Source organism: Mastigoproctus giganteus, chromosome 10 (assembly GCF_048544385.1).
Source record: "Mastigoproctus giganteus isolate SK-2022 chromosome 10, ASM4854438v1, whole genome shotgun sequence".
NCBI lineage: Eukaryota > Metazoa > Arthropoda > Arachnida > Uropygi > Thelyphonidae > Mastigoproctus > Mastigoproctus giganteus.
In genome coordinates, this window is record NC_143584.1 from 214,692,136 (window position 1) to 214,711,436 (window position 19,301).

A 19,301-nucleotide genomic window follows, 5' to 3' on the forward strand; every position below is an offset into this window, starting at 1 on the left:
TAAGTTAAATAAAGAAATCCTGGAGCCAAATTTCTGCAGTTAATTATATAACTGATCTAACTAAAAAACGATAAAATTTGGCCAAAGTTCAAACCTTGGAAATTTAAGGTTCATATTTACTCCAATCTTCTGAGACTCCAACACCAATTATTTTATTGATTTCTTCGTTCCATTTCGGTTAATTACCCCATTTATCCGAATTTTCATTCTAATTCCCAAGAGAACATTTAAAAACTGGCACTATCACAAAATTGTGGACAGCATATCTATCATTTTGGCGGACGATTCATATATTTATGGGAACTGTCTGTGCTATCAACTTTTCCACTCACCAGAAAGTCAAAAAAAAGAGAGAAAAAAGAAATTGATTGAGTACTGTCCAAGTCGTAAATTTTAGTCAACTGTAGTTAGTAAGTGGTGTTTAACTAACAGAGAAAAATTATGAAATTATTTCAATTGAGCAATGATATAATGGATTCTAGTCCCTTTAATATCAAATAGACATTCACTGTCAAAAAGATATTTTGGGAAATTTTTCTAGGCCAAAAAAAAACTGCTGTCATTCCACTGGGAAGTTAAGGGGAGGGAGGGTGGGAGTGAGCGTTACCTTCACTCGCATTCTTCCAAATTAATTTGCGAAAACTTTGAACGTATTATCTAAACGCGTTCTTTTTTCGTGCCTGAAAGTAGGAAAAAAAGAAAAAAAGGAATCCGCGGATTGTATTTTTCACAATTTTATGGAGATCACATGGAACAGCTAACAAATGGGAGTGGCTCAGATCAGCTGGTAATCCGACCCTTCAGTGCTCCGGTGATCTCATGGGACCGCCACGCTGTTATGAGGTAATTTTCTGTGTTCTCGCACCAGACCCTATATGTCTCTAAATATTCGGCTCGGCTAGTCTCGTTACTGGGCTGTTAGCGGGCCGTGTGCAAAGCCGAAGAAAAGCAAGGAGGCGAAGTGTGGATCTTCCTACAAGAGAACTAGCTTGTTGCCGTGAAGGTTAAAAAGTCCTCCCTCAGCGTTTGAAAGCTAGTCAAAGGATCTACAACAACAGGTGAGTTCAGCTTTGGACATTTCTGTGATAATTGTATTTTTTTCCGACAAGAAAAATATAAAAAAGAACAGTTTAATTTTTTTTTCGGAAACTGGAAACATTGAGATAGTAATCGTGTACCCACATCGGGTACACGATTTTAAATAATTTGGAAAATTTTTCATCAGTTTGTATGTTTAAGGTAGAAGATTTTGTTTTCAATTTTCAAGAAGGCATTTTCTTAATTTTTTCACCTTTAACGCTTGCTGGAAGCTTAAGTCTTAGAAATTTAGATTAGTATTTATACTCTAAGGAATAGTTTGAAAAATTTTCCCAAGCTGAAGTTTTTTATATGGCAGCCAACAACTATTACTTTTTCACACAAAGTGTGAGTATGATTCCTTTGGTTGGTAGCAAAGAAAATTTTGAATATATTTTTATGTGTTTGCAAATTCTCCCATCATTGATCCTTTAATTTCAAGACATGGTGTCTCGCTAAACGTGATGCCAGTTGTAATGGTAGTTTCCCTACAGTACCTGTCGTTAGTGCAGAGGAACCTAAGTAGGGGCAAACCTTTAAAATGGTAAAAGAATTAATAGACATCTCCAAGGTGTTTAGACTCAAAGAAACGGATTTATACTGTACAAGTGAGGATTTTTCATCCAGCCCAGTGAGCTATTCGCTTATTTTATTGTTATTATCTTTTTTTTCTCTTTCAATTTCCTTTTTATTTCTTATTAATCTAAATCCATAGTCTTCTCCCAATACCATATATTTCTTAATAGCAATTTTGTACGATTTAAACATTAAACAAAATATATAAGCATTTTACTTGTATGATTGGAAGTTACCATCAAGGAACCAATAATGGCTCCACCTACTGACATAATTGATTTGCTTTCATGTTCGCGTGCTTATGTTGTTGACTTTGAAGTCAAGATTATAGGATTTTAATCGAATATTTGAAAATACAGATTTAGAAATATCTATATATATATATATATATATATACACACACACACAATTGTCTACGAGCTTATATTTTTAGACTGGGCATGTGTAGTGGCTTCATTTTTTTCTTCATTTCATTTTGTTCGGGGTGAAATAGATACTGTTATACAGGTCTTTCTGAAGGGGAGTACATAAATAGCTCTTAGATAAGGCCAAGAGTGGTAAAGAGAAAAAGAGAAAATTCCACTTTAGAGGCGGGAGGGAAAGATAGTCAAGAGCCTAAGGTTGGTTCCTGTGTCGCGTTTTTCGCACTTCAAGACAGCGTTGAAAGAATGCAAAAAGAAATCCGGCTTGTGTCAAACGTAAACATCCGACGTCTTGCAGCTGTATAAACAAAGACTGGTGGAAGTTTATTTTTGTTTTTTCGCTGAAGAAAGGCACGTGTAAAATGAAATAACTACTTTTAAAAGGAACTATAAAGAGGTTGTGTTCTTGGCCAATTAAAAGGGATGATTAATTTTAAAAATCAAAGCTAATTTGAAACTAGAACTGCACACTAATTCTTTTAATAGTTTTCCCCAATAAGCTTAAATCTCGGGTGGTTAATACGCTGACTTTTTCTTGCCTAGACTCATATCGAATGATAGATAAGAAAATTTTATTTTACACGTGACATTCTTTGGTGCGAACGTTTTCTTATTTATAAGATACCCGCTTCTTGTACGAAATTTAAAAGTGATGTACCTTTGTAGAATGCAGCATGCAATTCCAGGAGATATACCAAAGAGTCTAAATTCAAACATTTACTGAAACTTTTCGTAGAAGATTCGCCCAATTCTTATTTGCTGTTTCTTGATACCCTCGTCTAGGCGATTTGCCCCAAGTGTGCTTTCATTTGCGCAACTTTGAGATTTGTGAAATCGTGTTGCCCTAACAACTGCATTTTCTTTACTGATTTCTAGGTCATCCTACAACGATTTTGAATCTTATCATTAACAGACTAAAGATTCTAAGGATCTTTCATATAATGATAAAAAACGGACGGTTCTTAGCATAGAGACACGCGAAAGGTGCACGATTGTGTAACTTAAACTTGCTGAAACTATTCTGGCTTACCTGGACCTTGGATTAATCAGATGATTGCCTTTAGCAATTACAATGATGCAGTCTTTACTCAAGTCTGTCATTAAATTTGATTTCTGATTTATAGATTGATCCGTGTTAACGATATTTCGCTATTTAACTGTATCCTTGCGAATTGGTTGGTAGCCGAGTTTGTGATTTGGCCTTGGCAATGATTTGGACTTGTTTCAAGCCACTTGTTTGAAAACATCACGGTTCGAGTCCCATCGATGATACAAAATCGTTCTTGATCCTCTTAGATCGGTGTAGGTTCTCCGTCCCTCAATGACTCATAAAGAAGACTTTGAAAATACAAACACAATGTACAGACACTATACATCGATGCCTCAAAATCTGAATTGCCTTGAGACAAATCCAAATAACCTACCATTTTAAGGATCCCTTTTATTTTAATTAAAAAACAATTACTCATTATAAACGGATTTAAATATAAATTTTTCATTATTTCCTTCTCGTCGAACACAAAACTGCTCTCTACAATATTAATAAATTGATTGGTACTGTGACCTTAACAAAATCGAGGTCTTCTAACATATATATACAAAGGTCTGTTCCCCAAACATAATTTGTAGCCTAAGGCTTTGGATCTTTGGGAAATACTTACTGGAATTCTATTCTGGACAACTTTCCATCTTTTATTCCACATTCATTTCCTCTTAAAATTAAAATGGAAATCATTTGTAACAAGACTGAGCTAATCCATGATGCTTTATAGCAGTTCAAGGTTCCATCTCTGAAAGGCATATTAAAGATGTAGAAACCATTGAGTTGTTGGTATATAATCTTCTCCCGATAGTGGTGTCATGAAGTAATCCTCAAGATGGAGGTTCCTGAGGCAAATGCTAATCTCACTTGGCCATACTAAGATAGAGACATAGCTTCGGCTCATTGTGTTGGAGCGACTGTTGTCATTGATATATGGTTCGACAATTGAACCATACATCAATGTGTAATTAGCTTGTTTCTAAGTGCAAGTTAGTCTGATGGCGCTGATGTATTATTTACATCATCTCTATCTTGGGTTGAACAACGTGCTTTGAAATTAAGGCTGATTTTGAAATATAATGATATCGGATCGGATACGAATTTATTTTATCCACAGATGGATGTTCTTCTACAGGCTTAACTTATCTGTGGAGATAATTCACTTCAATTCAGTCAATACATAAACGAATGTGGCTAAAGTTTTCCAAAGTTAAAATCAATTTTAGACTTTGCAAATATAATATTTCATTATTTTGGTATACGAGCTTCGCATTTGCTTGCTCACTTTGACCTCTGAGTGGCTGCTGTTGAGACTGAGGATTTATCCACTGTCTGAGGAGTTAGCAATTACCAGAAAAATAATATTTGAGGGCGATATAGCAAATTCCTTTGCTCATTATGACGGATGGATTTTCATTACGATACAATGAAGAGGTGAATTTTATAATAAAAGTACATTCAATCTAGTGATAGAAGTGCTCTCCCAAGTGGCGTTTGCAGTTGTGGACTGGACTTTTGTTTCTGTTGTAACTATGGAATTCAATAGATCTCGAAGAGTGTACTTGTATCGGTGCGACATCAAAGATGATAAATTATTCGGACATTTTTGATCATGTCCATCTGCGTGAACTTTAATTCAGTAAGTAGTGAAATGGACCATATAATGGTTTAAGCACTGTACCATACCAGGAAACAGAACAAATTGGGGCTCTTCCTCTTCTTGGGTTGGTGGATAATGCTGAAGAATCGTTTGTATACATGTCATGTGTAGAAGGTGTAATTATTGCTGCCAATGGATAATTCCACGGATCATCTAAAGATGTATCTTTTAGAAAACAAGTCCATATACAAGCCATCCATCTTCACATGCCTTAAAAACGATTCATATGAACTTGCCAGACTTCATACTTGTGAAAGGGAACATTTACATTCACCACAAAAAATAAATGAAAAGCTAATCAATTAGTGTTTAATTTTCGGCGAAGGAGAACCAAGTGACCTGATTTTTATTTATTAAATCTCTGATGGTTCTATTTTAGACATTATTTAAGAATACGCACTGTGTTCTCAAAGGTTCTGTTACTATACTTCTGCTCTCACTCATTTGCAACAGCACGAATATTCCCAGTGGGTAACATTGTACCACCACATTGGATCCTCTTTGCTTGCGATGACAATTTGTATTATTGGTGATGGCTCTCTGACCTGCCCATACACACACATACATAATGTTTGATATTTCGCAGAACTCCAAGTTGATCAACCAAAAAATTGTAATATAACTCAATAAGAAAAAAGGTCGACATTCTGGCTCAATCATCGAATATTGAAAGAAAGAATGTTTACCATTGAGCACATTTGGAGTATGCCAATGGACATTATCCAATTGGGAGAAAAATGGACCAACTCCATGTAATTCACTGGGAGTTAGATATGGCAGCTATAAGCGCCACCCATTCAACTTGATAGTATTTTGATGGTTGATGAAAAATCCACAAGCGCACATACAACAGGAACAATTTGAAGCATGATTTAAGCATAAGAATTATTTGTAGTTATATTCATAACGGGGAAATCACTATGGACAGTTCAAGTAAATTGTTGCTTTTTTCAGCAACTCTTTTTATTTGGTGGGGGGAGTTTAACCAGATCTGGAGAGAATTTTGGCATATCTATTGGTGATACAGAATTAGTGGCACATGTGAGTATTTACATGGTTTTGTATTGATGGACGTACATATTACAACATAACTTTTTTAAAAGTTTTATAATAACCCTGACCAACTTTTTTTTAATAGCAATGCCTACCTAAACTTCAAGAAATTTCATGAAACCATTATATATACTGAGTGGCCGCTTTGTTAAGCATGTCTACCTAATAGCAAGCGTCCATATAACGAGCAGGTCCCAATTTTAGCCCTCAGAACAGAGTATATTTTGGATCAATGGAAATAAGTTCAGATCCTTTGTGGGATGCTAATCCATTTTAACTCAGTTGCTTTCCACAGGTGTTTGCAATTTGGATGGTTTACTATCTCTGCTCCGAAGATCACTTTCCACCTCATTCTACAAATGCTCAAGTGGATTGAGATATGGTGACGGGAGTCCCCTGCATTAGGCTGAATTGTGGTGTGATGCACCACATCACGCAGCCAATCGTTTCCGACTTTGTGATGTGGTACATTATCTTTTGGAAGAACCCATTAGTAAATCGATACACTATAGCCATGAAGGGAAGTGCCTCGTTCGAAATACTTTCCAGATAACCTGTGGCATTCAAATGTTGCTCGAGTGGTATAAAGTACCAGATGGGCACCACTAAGGCGCTCCCAAGATCTACTCACTTGATATCGAATAGCATTAACACTTGACGCTGTGACTGAAGGAGCGCTTCATTCCATGAAAAGAGTAGATGTACCTAATAAAGTGGTCACTCAGTGTATATGTATATACATATGAACAATCAATTAGAAATTTGCCAGGTGAAACGAAAACATGGCAGAACGAAAACTGTCAGATAGGCTTGAAACACCTACTGGTACGAATAGGTGATCCCTGAAAAAAGTGTGGTTGAAGTGAACCATACGACATCCTTGAAAACGTTATGGTGGAAAAACAGATATCCATAGGGGTGTCCTTAATTGCATTCAAAGTCTTCAACGAATTGCACGATATATATTTTCACATGCTTCCCACAAGATCTTCATCATACCAATGAACTTGTGTCAATTCCTCTTTCCAGCATTTGTTTTTAGTGGTGCACGACGCGTCGTTCTTCTAAAACAGAAAAATGCAAATAGGTTTAGATCCTATCGAGAATGCCTGGAGAACATCAATAGCATTGTGTGATGCCAACAATTTAGTTTGGAAGAGGCTGGGACTGAATCTCGTGGTTCTGACTCGGTCTATTAGTTGTAGTGCGAAAAACTATCAATGGTGAGTTTCTTGAACAGCTCCTTGGTGCCCACAGTCTGGCATTTCTGTGAAACGGAACTTCCATATTCCAACAACATTATAATGATCCATCTTGTATCCAACAACTCTTGGCCAACCAAAGTCCAGATATGAATCCTCCAATATGCTCTTTCTCAATGCAAGAAAAGAGGAATTGATACAAATTTCTGCTGCCTTCTACAAGGAACTGTTTGAAAGTGTTCCACCACAGGTGAAGGGCTACAAATTACACTTTAGTAATTTATTCATTAAAACTTGTCTTTCTCCAAACATGTTGTTCAAATATTTTTGGCTGAGCAGCATACACAAGGATGTAGTGGAAGTTATACGGTGGTATACATCGCATTCCCATTATTATTTTTCGAGAAATAGTAATGGGAATGCGAAATAATAGCATATACTCTCAACTTTTGATTAATTGCGTTTGGGGGTTTCGTTTTACTTTTACATCGATATGCCTTCTGGATTTTTGATATATTATCATGGCTTTTTATGAACACAGTATATGGATATACAGTTTATTGGATCCATGAAATTTCATGAAAAAGGTACAGAGTTATAAACAATATAAATAAGGAAATAGGAGCCAGATTATTTACCAATATAATTTAATAGTTAAAAAATATATTATGCATTAATCTAATCTTAAAAGTTTGCAGAGACTATCGCAAATTTCTTCAAGGTCCGCTATTTTACAAACAGCCTTACACGATGCAACTGTGGAAACAATGCGAATATTAGGAAGTGTGGAACTGTCTCATTAGAGAAATGGTTATCCAATGCTAGTTTATTACTCTACTCTTCATTTCTGACACATTTCATTCAAGACTTATTTTCTTTTTTTAGAGAATTTTCATCAATTCTGAAACCCTCTGTGACAGTACATTGGTTTCACTACTCGTCAATCATTTCGAGAGGTCTGGGTTAGAGATCCTAGGTAGAGAGACATGGAGTTCCATTATCCCTTGGGAAACAAATACTAATCCAGTATCCAGTCAATTATCTCATTTGCAATAAATAAAATTTCTGTGGAAGTTTTGTTAATTTTCCGGCTTGCACATTTGTGGGATGACAAAGCTGAATATATCTCAAGGAGATAAACAATATGGTTCTCTCTGAAGATGGCCAGCTACAATCCCGAATGAAAAGGCGTTTAGACTTCCGGGACTAGTTCCAGACAGGACCACATTGAGAGAGGACGAGGTCCCTCTGAGACAAAGTATTCGAAGAGGCCCTAAAATATACAATTATACATTTTTATCTTTTTTATTTTCACAATGGCTTCTTTTGCATAAGCTTAAATGTGACCCTGGTCCCAGACCCACCAAACGGATGTGGCGATGAAAAATCACTATACCTCTTGATGTACAGTATTAAGCGCTTAACACTATATGGCTGACCACAAGAAGCATCTATTTATGGAGTCTTATATTATTAAAAACATTTTAAATAGGAAAATAAGACTGTGCCATCTGTTGGAGAGGGACTCGCATATAAAAATATTCTAAAAAATAGCGTCAATAATTATTTTGTTTATGTTCATTCTCTTAAATTGCTAGAATAAGTTTCAAGATCCCTATTTTATTGTTCAAAAACAAGGGATCCTGCCGATTGTGCCTTATCCATATACAGTGCAAAATATTAAAAATTATACCAGTTTAGAAAAATAATTAAAAAGAACTAACTCACCGCTAGGGAGAGCTGCGATCATCAGCAAAAGATTATCAACACTTACGAAATTACGTCTAATAAATTCTAAAGACGGTTGTTTTGATTATAATTCTAATATCAATTAAAGAACAAGATAATTACAAATAATGTGCATGTTTATTTATTTATTTCTAGTTAGTATTAAACGATCCATGATATTTTATCTTGGACGCAACTGCAAAATAATTTAATTTTGAAAAAGAAGCAAAAATAGCTAAACTCACCGCTAGGGTGAGCTGGAATCAACAGTAAACTCAGTTGAAATATTGTGTATTTCTTTACATGTGCAATATCTAATCAATTCTAAATAAAATTGTTATAGTTTTAATATTAATATCAATAAAAAGAATACTATGCATTTTAATTATAAATATATTTATTTTTTCCAGTTTAAATAAATAAAGCGATCTCTGATATTTTATGCTTTTTACGTAACACAGGAGCACGTGATCAGCACAGTTTCTATTCGAAATTCGGTAACCACGAACACATAAAAGACACTTCTCTTTCAACTTTCCTTCTTCTTCTTTTTTTTTTTTTTTTTTCCTAGCGTTACGTAGATCGTTTTAAAAGACTTCTTCCAATACTACGAGCATCCCTGGCAGCCGGTAGGGGAGTAGGAATGTGCCAACCTCTGCCCACGCTCAGCATGGGGAGGAGTAGTTTCCATATCCCGAGAGAACCCGCGTTTCTAATTTTAACTCGCTCTCATCTTCCGCGATGTCCATTTAAGGAGGAGGAACTGCGGGGCCCCAAACGACGCTTTATGAGTACGAAAATATATATTTGGCTTCCTGAACAAACACATCTCCCTTTCTCTTTAGAAACGAAGTAAAATAACATAACAAAATGTTGACAGGAAGAGTACAGGTAGTCGTGATGACTCTTGTATGGGGGTTAGGAACGAGAAGAATTTCCCTACCATACTATATATTTAGGTGAACACAGATTGGATTTCTTCAAGCTGGAATTATTATTTATTTATTTATTTTTCATATTTCGTTAAGACATTCATTTCATTTTCTGATTAAATTATGTTTTTTTAAATCGATATTTAAATCACTTAAGAAAGTGTTCGAAACTTTATAAATAAATAAAATTATTTCTCTTCAAACATGCAAAGGTTTTTTGTTGTTTTACAAAAACGTAAGTACACATTGGTTAGAGTCATTAAGCCGATATGACTTGCCCGACATCTAGTATTAAAATACAGAACTAAGAAATAAGGTTTAATTTAGATTTATTGAAAATAGCATTTTTTTTAAAAGTGTTATTTTGAATAAATCTAAATAAGAAATAATAAACGCTATGGAGAGCGAGTTGTTATAAATAGTCAACAGGACTTGTGCGGAGTAGGAATAGCCAGTAATATATTAAGTAATTAAAAGTTTAAGTGAGAAATTATTTTGAAATTATCAGATATAGTTATAAAAGAATTGTCCATTTAATCAGGTTTACAGAAATTATGCTTTTATTGTAAATCGTTTGAAATTAATGCGTACAAAAAATCGGCTAAAGATATTTTGAAATATTTTTCCTATATGCAGCAAAAAAAATAATAATAAATAAATAATAAAAATAATAAATACAAATAAAAACCATAGTTACATTTTATTATACATTAGCTTTGGCTGGAGGTAGTTAAATAAACGTTGAGGATTTTATAACAGAATAGTATGTGGTTGTGAACTTACAATAATTTGTCTTTCACAATCTAGTGATATTTATTGAATAACGGTAACGATGAAACTACTTAAACATGTAATTATTTATAAAAAATATTTAGTATCACGAGCATTGAGTCAAGAAATATGACTGGCTATCATTGTGTTCTTACTTAAAAAAAAAAAATAATGATGACGTTGACAAGGAATGGCCCATCTCGACTGAAGGAATGGGATCATTCAGATGGCACTGCTGTATCTATAACCCCTAATTAAAGTAATTAGTCATTTTTATTGCACAAAAGTTTTAATATCTATTGGTTGTTAATGGCATTTATTTCTTTGTAGTCATCATGCCATTCAAACCCGTAGAACAGGCCAAATGCCCAAAATGCGGCAAGTCCGTTTATGCAGCTGAGGAGATGTTGGCAGCTGGCTCAAAATGGCACAAGACATGCTTCAAGTGTGGTGAGTACAGTGATGCCATCTATAATCGATAACTGAAACTGTTTTATGCTAAAAAAAATTGCTTGTATCGTAAAAATGAGAAAAATTATTTATATTCAAATTTTATTCTCATTATAATATTTGTTAACCAAATTATCATACGTAAATATATTCCCGTCATGCATTTCGCAAGAGTATTTATCATGCCATATAAAGTAAACGTTTAAATATTTTAATCTTGTTTTTCTAAAATTAATTGAGAGAAACCAGAGTCAATACCAACTTAATTATATTATTTTTATTAGCAAAATATAATTAAATAAATTTGTTTTCCGAAACTTTTTATTTAATATATACAAGTTTATTTGCATATATTAAATTACTATGACTAATTTCTTTTGAGAATAATGTGAAAATGTTTCCATTTTACCATATACTATAGTATATGCTAAATAGTAATTATTAATAATAATTTTCGATATTTAATTAAACCTTGTACTCCTATATTATACATTGCGAACAAATAGAGTTAATATTTTTAAATTATTGCTCTGAAAAGAATAAAATTAATAAATAAAAATTAACATCTGTAGCTTTGCGCTATTACATTAAACTTCAAAATAATATATTATTTCGCGATTACTGAACAAATATATCAATAAGAATATCTTTAAAAATACATCATTGGCGTGTATTTAAAAAAAAATATTATAAATTATAAAAATATATCAATTTTGCATTGAAAGAGAATAATATTATCAGATTAACGTATGAATAATGCATAACTGCACTGCAGCGACATCTATTAGTCCGCAATTACATATATTCGAAAATTAAAGAAAATAACATTTGTAGCAATGCGCTATTTCTCATTAACTTCAAATTATTATTTCACGAATTCTAAACAAATATATCAATAAAAATATCTTTTAAAATCTAGAATTTTTTTTAAATTCTCCAATTTTAAACCATATTAGAACTATCCATAAATATAGTTCACCGCTATAGCTTAAGACGATAGTGTTTAAGAAAGTTTTTAATTGTGTCAATACGCAAGGAAATATAGTTAGTGTAATTACTGCATTCACTGAGGCGAATTTTAAGAAAATTAAAAATTTAACAAGTTTAATAAGATTAGCATTGGCGTATTTAAAAAAAATATATTATAAATTTTGCGTTGAAAGCGAATAATATTATCAGATTAAAATGAATAATGTAATTACTGCACTGTAGCGACATCTGCCGGACAGATATCAGTTATCTGTTTATTCAAACTTAATTATGATGTTTTATTGAGATAATGGAGATATGGTTTTTTATATATATTTTTTTACAATCTTCAAGGGCTGTGTCATAAGAGGTTGGACAGCACCAATGCCACAGAACACGGAGGGGAACTATACTGCAAACAGTGTTATGGCAGGAAATTTGGTCCTAAGGGATATGGTTTTGGTGGTGGTGCTGGCTGTTTGAGCATGGACAAGGGTGAACATCTTGGTAACACCGAATGTGTATCGTAAGTATCCGACACAGAATTTTCCTATAATAATAGATAAAAAATATTATAATTAACACATGATTATGAATATAAGACAACAGATCAGCTAAGTAGTAATATCTTTATTAATCTTATTAAATATTTGATGAACATTGAGTCCTTTGTACAAATTATATTGTCTATTTTATTTTAACTGTAAAATATTCCCTTATTATTTATAAATTACGCAGAATATTGTTTAGAAATGCAGCGAGATAGGTTAAAATATTATTAATTTTCCAACCCATGATAGGATTGATTTGAAAGTCTTCTGAATTTACTTGAGCGACTGTTCAAGGTTTATGGAAAAATTTTTCTAGGCTTGTCCTAGTTAACAGAATGGTTTATTTCCTAAGGATGGACTTGGTGAAAGGGTCTTTGACGGTGCCATAAAAGAGGATATAAGGGTACAGGAAAACTGCTAGTTGGAAAGGGAGTGAATAGGGAAGTCTTTTGTTCTGTTCTGATTTAGGATATCAACCAAAGTTACACTTACACCATCCTTGAGAATATTTCTGAGTACTTCGTAACTCTATGTAAATGGAAAGATCCGTTTAATTAGACAAAAGAATCTCCAGCAGCTACATATCACAGAGAAAAACTTGGGTAAAGAACTAGACGAGATGCATTAGAGTAGTAAAAAAAAAAAAAAACTTAAGCTGTATGTATAATAATGATACATCCATTGGTCAAAAAATTAGAAACCTGCATTTGATATCTAGTAGGGCCACTTTTTCCCGAATTACACATCGTAGTACACGTTGTGGCATGGACTCCATAAGTATATGAGGGAGTCTAGTTCCAAATTCGACCATTCTTTTATCAGGATATTTGTCAGCCACTGCATTTGGTCGGTAGAGAACTGCGAAGCTGAAATGTCCTTTTAAATATTTCTCTGACATTCTTAATTGGAGTGAGATCTGGAAAATTAGACAGTAAGGGTAAATGAAGGAAGTCCTGAGAATGTTTCTCGAACCATCCAGGCACAATTTTTGCACGGTGGATACGGCGTTGCTGTCTTGAAATAATTCATTGTAATCCGAATATAGGTGAAGTATTTTAGGGTGAAGTTGGTCAGATATGACAGAAAGATATTCATTGGATAACACGACTTTCTAACGGTATGAGTAGACCAGTCTGTACCAACAGAACATACCACATGCCATGATACCATCTCCTTCCGGTTGAGTGGTGGACAAGAAACAGGCTAGATGCATGGCCTTATGAGGTTCAAGCCACACTTTCACTCTATCACTGGCGACAAAAAAAAAAGGAAAATCGAGTCCAGTCTTGGCGTTGGTGGTGGCATAATTCGGTTGGAAACGGGTCTTTCTTTACTTCAATTGAATTTTTCAGTCATTTACTGCACACTGGACCTTCTATTCTGACTCACCATTCACATTAAATTCCTGCGGTCTCGTTCTTGGAGTACGGACTTAGAGCTGCATTCTTCATTCATCTTCCACTCATTGTATACTTTTGAGATGATTGCTTTCTACACGCCAGTGATTTCCTTCGTTTTCTCAAATACTGCTCCTGCTAAACGTGCTGCAACAATAACCCTTTCTGAAAAGTCACCTGTCTTTGTAATGACTGAGAAAGCAGACAGTATTTATCTGATAACAAAGAACTTGTAGTCATACCAATATGGCAACTTACATTTGAGTACCGTAAGTTTCATGGCATGGCACCAATTGCAAAAGGTTTCTAATTTTTTTGGCTACTGAGTGCATGATTTATCAGAATTTTGTAAGGAAGATCATTATTATTTTCTTTAAGACGATGGTAGGCTCGCACTTGGAACATGTCCTATACCAATGATGGATTTTGCCGTACAGCAAAGCATCATGCATGACATTTACAAGTGACATTTTCTAAACATTATTCCTCTGAAGAATGACTTGATTATTGATTAATTAGACATTAAAATTTTTGATAAATGAATTGCATTGTATTATTATTATTATATTAAAATGAATTAAATTATTAATCATTATAAAAATAATTATTATAATGAATTGAATTAACTAATAAATTGTTATATTTTTTACAGCAACAAGCCCACACTGGATCCTACCTACGGCTAAACTAGTGACCTCTAGTGTAGAGAATTTTCGAAAAGCTGTCACTACTGTGTGTACGTATTTGTCACTTGTCGACTACTGCCCCCTGGTGTTCACTGAGCACACCAAACTATAGTATGCTTTCGCTTCATTCATTCCACTGGGTTTTGTGATTACAGAAAGCGTTCGCAATTTTTTTTTTCTTTTCTTTTTTCTCATTATTAACACTCATCTTCTATATTTGCTCGTACGCCTAGCTATGTCACTAGAGAGTGAGTTTAGTCTTTTGTCAACTTAACCTTTTTTTCTTTCTTCGACTCGACACAACATCAAATTTGTACAGCTGTAGTGTTCGCACTTAATCAGGACTTAGCTATAAACATCCATAACATAGACTGGAGTGACAGGCCAGAAGGACTGGGGTGGTTACGAGCTTGCTCCTGACCACCCACTGACAATGTATTTTCTGTAACATTATTATTTACAATAAAGCGAAATTTTGCTGATTTTTGTGTATCTTCTCTTGGTTTTTAGACTATTAAAAAGCACACAACAAAAAATTAAGAGTTTTTAAACTTCTTTACAAAAGAGGAATGTTAAATAATCTTGAAATCAAGCACAATAATTCCCTGGTAGTAAAATATTTGCACATGAATTACAATTTATTAATCATTTTATTAAAAAGCTAGTTTTTAAACTTGTTGTTTTCCAAAGAGAAATGTTAAAAAAAACTGGAGATCAGTTGCCCCCTGGTGGTAAAATTAGTTGCAATTTTTAGAGAAATGTTAAATAATCTTGAAATCAAGCACAATAGCCCCCTGGTGGTAAAAATATTTGCACATGAATTATAATTTATTAGTCATTGGAAAACTTGTTTTCCAAAGAGAAATGTTAAATAATCTGGAGATCAGTTGCCCCCTGGTGTTAAAATTAGTTTATAAGAATAATAATTAATAATTCATTTTATTAAAAAGTACAGACAAAAATAACAAACTTCTTGTTTTTCAGAGAAATGTTAAAAATCTTGACTAGATCAAATATAGTGACCTCTGGTGGTAAAAATAGTTGCATATGAATTATAATTTATATTCATTTAATAAATAAATATAAAATAATTATAATGTTTAATAGTAAATTACAAAATTACTAAATTACGTTGATGTACACTGACTTTTCAAAATATTGGCTTTACTTGAGGATGTTTATCTGTATTGTAAGCTTTTCACATTATTAAATATCAGTTAATAAAGATTTTAATACTCCACATATTATTTAATAAGTCCATAAAAGGAATAAGTGAAAATCACACGGATATTATTAATTTAATGATCATAATTTCTTCAAAACATAAAAGGCATAGCACATACGAGATGTGGCAATCAAGTTCATGGACTTTTGCAGTAAAAGGAACACAGAGAGAAGGAGCCTCAAAAGTGGTTTCAGCGAAGGCGTCCAAAGAGATGATGTTCAGTTTGGCAGTTACGTTTTCCTTTGTTGTCGATATCCTGAAACCTTTTTCCTTTGAGGGCAGTTTTCACCTTGGGAAAGAGGAAGAAGTCCTCTAGTGCTAGATTCTCTTTTCATGGATCGGAGATTTTATTTTCTGTTTCTCCACAGCCCCTTAAGGGACAGAAATTGTGATCTCGAGAGGCGAATTCCTTTGCTGGTACCCAGGATTTGGGTCACCTGTGGTATGGGATTGCTGGCACTCGCTGCCTTTTCCCTGTGGGTACAGGATTATTATTTTTATTTATTTATTATTATTACTATAAAATATTTAAGGGCAAAGGCCTCATGCTACGAGGTAGAATAACTAACACATAGGTTAGCACAAAAGCATCATTTTAATGTAGCCAGCTACCCAAAGTATTTTGATTAATTAAATTGGCATCGTTTTGGTTATATCTCATATTGTGTTGAATATTCTGTTGAATATTTTCCCAGTTTAAAGCAAAATTTGATATTCCTTGGCTGCTCCATTGCAAAATCGTAACAGAGAACATTAACTCTACTAACGAAACTGGTCGTTACTTACGTCAACTTACTGGACAATCTCCGTACCACCATTGGAGGAAGTTTGAACCACAACACACTTCCGTTTATTTTCAAACTCATTGAACATGACAGTAACGGCACAAGTCCGGATACTCTTTTGCACTCCTCGTATGAAAAACAAACAACACTGATTAAAACTTTAATTAATTTAGCCACATATTTAATGATCACTTAGGTATTTCATATTATATATATTCAACTGGCCATCTTGCATCGATATGGCATGCGATCATCTTCTCAAGATCATTAATGGATATAACATGATGCTACTAATTCTATACTGGGTAATACAAAAGGCTTAGTCAACAAAAACCGTTTTTTAACATGAAAACTCTTTGACTCATGTGGCCTTTAGACCATCCATTTGACTTAAGCCCTTTGTACCACCCGCCATAAAACTGATTCAGTAAATTCAGTTTTCAAAATCAGCTTACGTTTTGATAATTCGATTGTATTTATTCTAATTTTGCAGGGTGCTGTACATTCTTGTAAAAATGTTTCATGATTACGGTCTAATTTGAACGAACATGTTAAACAGTAATATTAATTTTAACTCCTTGTTTAGAAAAATGCAAGTGTGTTTGTTGTTGGGTTTTGGGAGCATCAGCGACTAAGGCCATATTGTTCCGTGTATATTATCTGTAAATTGCGTGTATTCTGTGGTCGATTTTCTGTCTGCTGGACGAAAAACCCGATTTTCTGGAGAACAATCTATGCTACTCTCGCTTGGAACCAAAGAACTGAACCACGTTATGTAAAAGATCTATAAAAATTCCTCTCGTAATCGATGGGTCTCGAACTCAAGTCTTTTCCACCCGGTGCAGGGATGATAGTTATCCTACCAACTGCGCTACTCACGAGGGCAAATGCAAGTCTGTTAACATGTTCAACACACCAACCAAATCATGACCGGTTCAGGATAATGATCTTTCTTCACCTTATGTGTCTGTTTTTCGAACAGTTCGGCAGTAACATTTTGATAGTAAACGTCTGATTTCCTTTAGAGCAGAAGTTAACATGTTCTCTGTCCGTCTACGGAAGGCATGTCCCCAAACCTGATTTAATTAACCCCATCATGATTCGCGATGAATCTCAAAAACCACTGTCTTCGTTTTTACTTTTAATGGAGATCAAAGGCAGGCAAAGTAAAATTCGTATTTTAGAATTAAAATAAGTTACAAAACAGGAATTTAACAAAGAATTATTGTTAAATAATCCTGAACCGGATCATAATTGAAACAATGATGTTAACAAACTACACAGATATTCACACTTCTGCAAACTTCGTAAAATATTAATGTGATAATTAAGAATTAATTCGCATGAACACGAATGTGCTGCCTACTGGCGGTGTATATATTCAACTTATCAAATGTTTGATATACGCATTTGATTCAACTAATCAAATGTTTGATATTTCAAAGTCTCCAGGTACGAAACTTGGAGTATATCCACCAACTGAAAAATCACATGCTTTGATTCGCTGATCTAGAATTTTCTCATCTATTTTCAAGCTGACTAATTAAAAACCTTTGTCGACAGTTGACACATGAAGGTCATTTTGTAGCACGCAAATGACGGGAGTACCAATTTTGACAGCGTCACGCAAGTGTCTAATGTTTCTTGGAGTTTAAGTAGAGCGAAAAACCAAATTAGACACTCATTGGCGCCATCTTTTGGAATTTCACAATAATAATCTCTTTAACTTGTGAAAGAGTTCTCAGAGATCATTATATTACTAACAGATTGCTGCGAAGACGCAGGGGCGGACCTAGTCTTTATGTTTTAGGAGAAGTGACACCATAGGAAAACGGGAGAGATCCAAAATTGTTCTGTATACAGATACTGTAGAAGCATGACATGCAAGTAAATGCTTTTGGAATAATCTTAGGGGAGAAATTACCCCAATTCGCATCAATAAGGGCTAAGGTCAGTTGGATGTACCAAGTACTGAATTTTCTTCAAAGTTGTCTACATACATACGGCGCGTCAAATTTGTTGGTCTCAACAAAATCAATTATTTATTCTCTTCTTTACTCTTATCTTTGAATACATAAGTTCTAGTAGCCTCAGAGGCCTTATCAACGCGTACAAATTCGGTCTCAGTGGACGGATTTTACTTTTTGGGATTTTGGACATTCCGAATCTCAGTGAAAAGAACATTTTCTTGTTCTTGATCATTTGATGCATTTGATCAATGTCTTTGATGCACTTGATCAATGTCTACAAATTCAGTCTCAGTGTTCTCAGTATGGAGGGTTTCTACTTTGATTTGATTCGAATTTCTGAAAGTACAAGATATCTAAACCGCAAAGAACAATTTATATTTTTGGAGAATCCCCTCAATTGTTGTGAGAAATCTAAAATTTATATTAAAATTAGATAATAATTATTTAAAAAAAAAAGAGTTTTATAATAAGTGGCTGACCAAGAACCCTCTCATAATACTGTGGATTCTAGTCCTTCAGTCGATATCTATAGTTCTCTGAGAAATGGAACTGTTCTCTTGGACAGTTCCATTTCTCAAAATAAACAGGATGATACAGCAAGTATGGAAGAAACTTATTCTTGAGATCGACAAATTTTCAGGACTCCAGCAAATATCTTATACATTTTCAATTTGGTGCTCGCATTTTATTCATGTTTTAACTTCATTTAGGGACGCACCCTTTTCTGCATATTAATGCCTACAATTAATTAACGAATTAATTAATTTCTACTTATTAATTCGTTTGCAAAAGGTGCTTCCAGAGA

At 34.0% G+C, this 19,301-nt stretch overlaps 1 protein-coding gene across 1 annotated transcript; it reads left to right on the forward strand.

The window, feature by feature from the left end:
- The first annotated feature begins 910 nt into the window (after nt 1-910).
- Nucleotides 911-14,998, forward strand: Mlp60A (Muscle LIM protein at 60A). Its single transcript, XM_090383676.1, has 4 exons — nt 911-1,058; nt 10,794-10,913; nt 12,237-12,408; nt 14,483-14,998. Exons 2-4 carry the CDS (start codon nt 10,799-10,801, stop codon nt 14,514-14,516), a joined length of 321 nt encoding a protein of 106 aa, XP_090239802.1. The 5' UTR covers nt 911-1,058; nt 10,794-10,798; the 3' UTR covers nt 14,517-14,998.
- Nucleotides 14,999-19,301: the final 4,303 nt, after the last annotated feature.

Coding starts and splice junctions, on each gene's coding strand:
- Mlp60A (XM_090383676.1), top strand. CDS start 10,799: ATGCCATTCAAACCCGTAGAACAGGCCAAATGCCCAAAATGCGGCAAG. Junction 10,914..12,236: donor CAAGACATGCTTCAAGTGTG/GTGAGTACAGTG, acceptor ACAATCTTCAAG/GGCTGTGTCATAAGAGGTTG. Junction 12,409..14,482: donor GGTAACACCGAATGTGTATC/GTAAGTATCCGA, acceptor TATTTTTTACAG/CAACAAGCCCACACTGGATC.